Source organism: Oryx dammah, unplaced genomic scaffold, assembly GCF_014754425.2.
Source record: "Oryx dammah isolate SB20612 unplaced genomic scaffold, SCBI_Odam_1.1 HiC_scaffold_6, whole genome shotgun sequence".
NCBI classification, from domain to species: domain Eukaryota; kingdom Metazoa; phylum Chordata; class Mammalia; order Artiodactyla; family Bovidae; genus Oryx; species Oryx dammah.
Window position 1 is genome coordinate 13,474,050 of NW_024070190.1, and position 3,350 is coordinate 13,477,399.

The following is a 3,350-nucleotide window of genomic DNA, read 5'->3' on the forward strand; positions in this document are numbered from 1 at the left end:
AATCTAGTTTGTTTCACTTTTTCTATTTCATATTCAGTGCTCCCATTTCATTTAGTTTATGTTTTCCAATTTCTCCATTTCTTTTTTTTTTTTTATGTTCTTTCTCAAGCCCTTATCAAGCACAGTAGAAAAGCTTTTGTGTATGTGTGTGTGTGTATATATATAATGTATAATATAATATATATACTTTAGGTGACATTTATATACTTTTGTATATATATATACTTTTGACATATATATACTTTTATGACATTTTGATTCCACTTGTTTGACTGCATGTGAATAGAATGCTAGATTTCTAATTTATATTCTTAGTTGTTGAGTTCTTTTTCCAGTTGTTATTTTTATAACTCAAAGCTTGTATATACTTCCATGTATTTTGGCATCTAATATTACTGCTAAAAGTCTAGAAAGTTTATTATCTTAGTATTAAAAAAAATTTTTTTAATGAAGCTTGGAACTTCTAATCCAGTTCTGAGAATATAAAGAAATACTATGAAACAAACAGGAAATTAACTTGTGATACAGTATTATTAACTAAAGTACAGATTTTGTTCAAATTTCACAAAATTTTATGCTAGTGTCCATTATTTGTTTTCATACCTTATTCAAGAGTCCACATTGTATTGAGCAGCTTCAGCTGATGCAACAAATCCTGTTAAATTCTCTTTTCATTTTTATTCTATTACAAATATTTTCTATTTCTTTGTTATGGCTCTTTAGATACACTTATCATTTAAAAGTGGATGTTTAATTTCCAAATACATGGAATTTTAAAGTATGTTTTCTACTAATTTCTCATTTTGATATTAATTTCTCATTTAAGTGATTTCTTTTCTGCAATCACCTTCTGTGTTTTCTCAGTCTTTTAACTTTACTGAAGCTTCCAATGGCTGAGTCAAAAGATCTCTCTTGGTAAATGTCACATTGCACTTGAAAATATGTGGGTTATTTTCAAATGTCTTTTAATATTGATATCTAACATAATTCCACAGTGACAAGAGAAGAGATTCTATGATTTTGGTACCTTTAGATCATCAAATTTTTGCACCTGGTCTTATGTCCCTGTATATGTCTCCTAGTTTATAGTCTATGGGAACTTGAATAGAATTTGTATCCTACTGTTGTGTGAAAATTGTATAAACCTTAAATTTGTTGAATTGGTTCATAGTGCTTTTCAGGTCTACTGTATCCTTCTACTTCTCTATATATTCATTCTATCAATTTTTGAGAGTTTGATATTGAAATTCTTAATTTATTTTAATTTATTCAACTGAAATTCTTAATTTATCTACTTATAATTGTAATATATAGTGAAACTATATGTAACCTTGCCCTTTATTTTCCAAATCTCCTGTAAATATTTTCACAATTAAAAAAATTTTAATGTAAATGGAATAAACATATTTTTTTTGAAGCTTTTCCTTTCTTTTTTTTAAAAGAGTGGCTCAATGATTTGGGGTGGGTTAGTATAACACAGAGAACATAGGGGAAGTATAAAACGGCACTCACCATCACTGCCAGTACTCATCCCATTATGTTTGTAACTAAGGATATTAGTTTTTGTGTTATTTGCTTTTCTTTAAGAACATAAATCAAAGCCATTAACTCGAACTTGAGGTATATACACAATACATACACAACCTTATGCAAAATACTTTTCATAATTACATTTTAAAATATTGGAAACTGAGTATCTGTGCTGATTTGCATTTTGACTTAATGGAACAGGAAGAGAACAACATTCAACAAGGGAGGGTTATACTGATAATAAAGCTCTGAAAGTTAAAAATGTCTTCCTCTCCCTTTGTACTTACCACAGGCTACACAATGTCCTGAGAGGATTCATTATGAGAAAAATGTCAATCACAGCTTTAAGACCTTGCTTTGGAAGGAACTAATGAGAAAGCAGATTGAAAGGTGAAACTTCATCTGTGTTTTCAAATAAGTGGTCTTAATTTTTCTTCTTATAGAAAAAGTTTAAATGTTTAAATCAGTTTATTATAAATATATCTAAACCATTAATTTTTGCAGCTTTCAGGCAAAGTCCAGCACTTCATTTACACAAAGTCTATGAGAAGAGGTCAGTAGAGATCATCTAATCTTAAGTCGTGACATCATCCATTCAAGTCCTTGGCATAATCCCTCGCCAGTGCCACTGGTGATCTTTAATAGAAGTTAGTTTCAAAAACTGGGAGATTTCTGCTACAGTCATGCATCCTTTAACATCTTGTTTGTTAGCAAAAATCAGCAATCCAGCTTTCCTTAGGTCCTCATGGGCTAACATTTTATAGAGTTCTTCTCTAGTTACAGAAATCCTTTCTCTGTCTGTACTGTCCACAACAACTATTACAAACTCCGTGTTAGTATAATAAGTGTTCCAGGAAGAACGAAGAGATTCTTGGCCACCAATATCCCACATTAGAAAACGTGTATTATTAATCACTATCTCTTCTACGTTAGTTCCTATTGTTGGGGACGTATGTACAACTTCATTCATAGAAAACTGGTAAAGGATGGTAGTTTTTCCTGCATTATCCAGCCCAGCAATGATAACTTTGTGCTCCTGGTGATTGAACAGTCTCCATATCCTGGTGAAGAGAATTCCCATTCTCGGGCAGAGGACCCCTCTCCAGCCACCCGGGCCGCCTGGCCTCCCCCGGCTCAGGCTCAAGGGGAGAGAGACGCGCCGGAGCCTCCGTCTCTGCCGCTGCTGCTGCCGCGCTGGCCGTCGGCCCGCTTCCTAGGAACCGGAGAGGCCGAAGCCCAGGCCGCCGTGCCTTGCACGAGGCCCCGCCGCTGCCGCCGCGGCTCCCGCCTGGCTCGCGGACATCGCCGCCGCGTTGTGTGCGACGAACCTCGCGGGCCACCGTCCTCTGGAATAAACATTTTAACCAAAGGGTAGAAATGATTGGCAGCATAGTTTTAAACACTGGATGGCTCAGTGGAAAAGAAACCACCTGCAATGCAGGAGTCACAGGAAACATGGATTCAATTTGTATGTCAGGAAGATCCCCTAGAAAAGGAAATTACAACACACTCCAGTATTCTTGCCTGAAAAATCCCATGGACAGAGGAGTCTGGGGCAGGGGGAGGCTACAGTCCACAGAGTTGCAAAAAGTTGAACTCAACTGAGCACAGGCACCCGTATCAACTATGTATGCTGTCTTCAAGAGACAGTTTAGGTTTAAGACACAATAGATTGAAAGTGAGAATACAGAAAAAGACATCTCATACCTTAGTACAAATAGCATCAAAAAGAGAGCTGGAGGGGCTATACAGACAAAACAGATTCAGATAAAACTGTTACTAGGAGTTAAGGAAGATATTTTATAATGATAAGATATTAA

The 3,350-nt window shown here is 35.4% G+C and overlaps 1 protein-coding gene across 1 annotated transcript; it reads right to left on the reverse strand.

The window, feature by feature from the left end:
* Positions 1-1,482: 1,482 nt before the first annotated feature.
* LOC120865466 (ADP-ribosylation factor-like protein 5A) lies at positions 1,483-2,845 on the reverse strand. Its single transcript, XM_040242780.1, has one exon. It carries the CDS (start codon positions 2,609-2,611, stop codon positions 2,126-2,128), a length of 486 nt encoding a protein of 161 aa, XP_040098714.1. The 5' UTR covers positions 2,612-2,845; the 3' UTR covers positions 1,483-2,125.
* Between the last annotated feature and the right edge of the window lie 505 nt (positions 2,846-3,350).

Excerpts from the sequence above, each read along its gene's own strand:
- LOC120865466 (XM_040242780.1), bottom strand. The coding sequence starts at position 2,611 with ATGGGAATTCTCTTCACCAGGATATGGAGACTGTTCAATCACCAGGAG.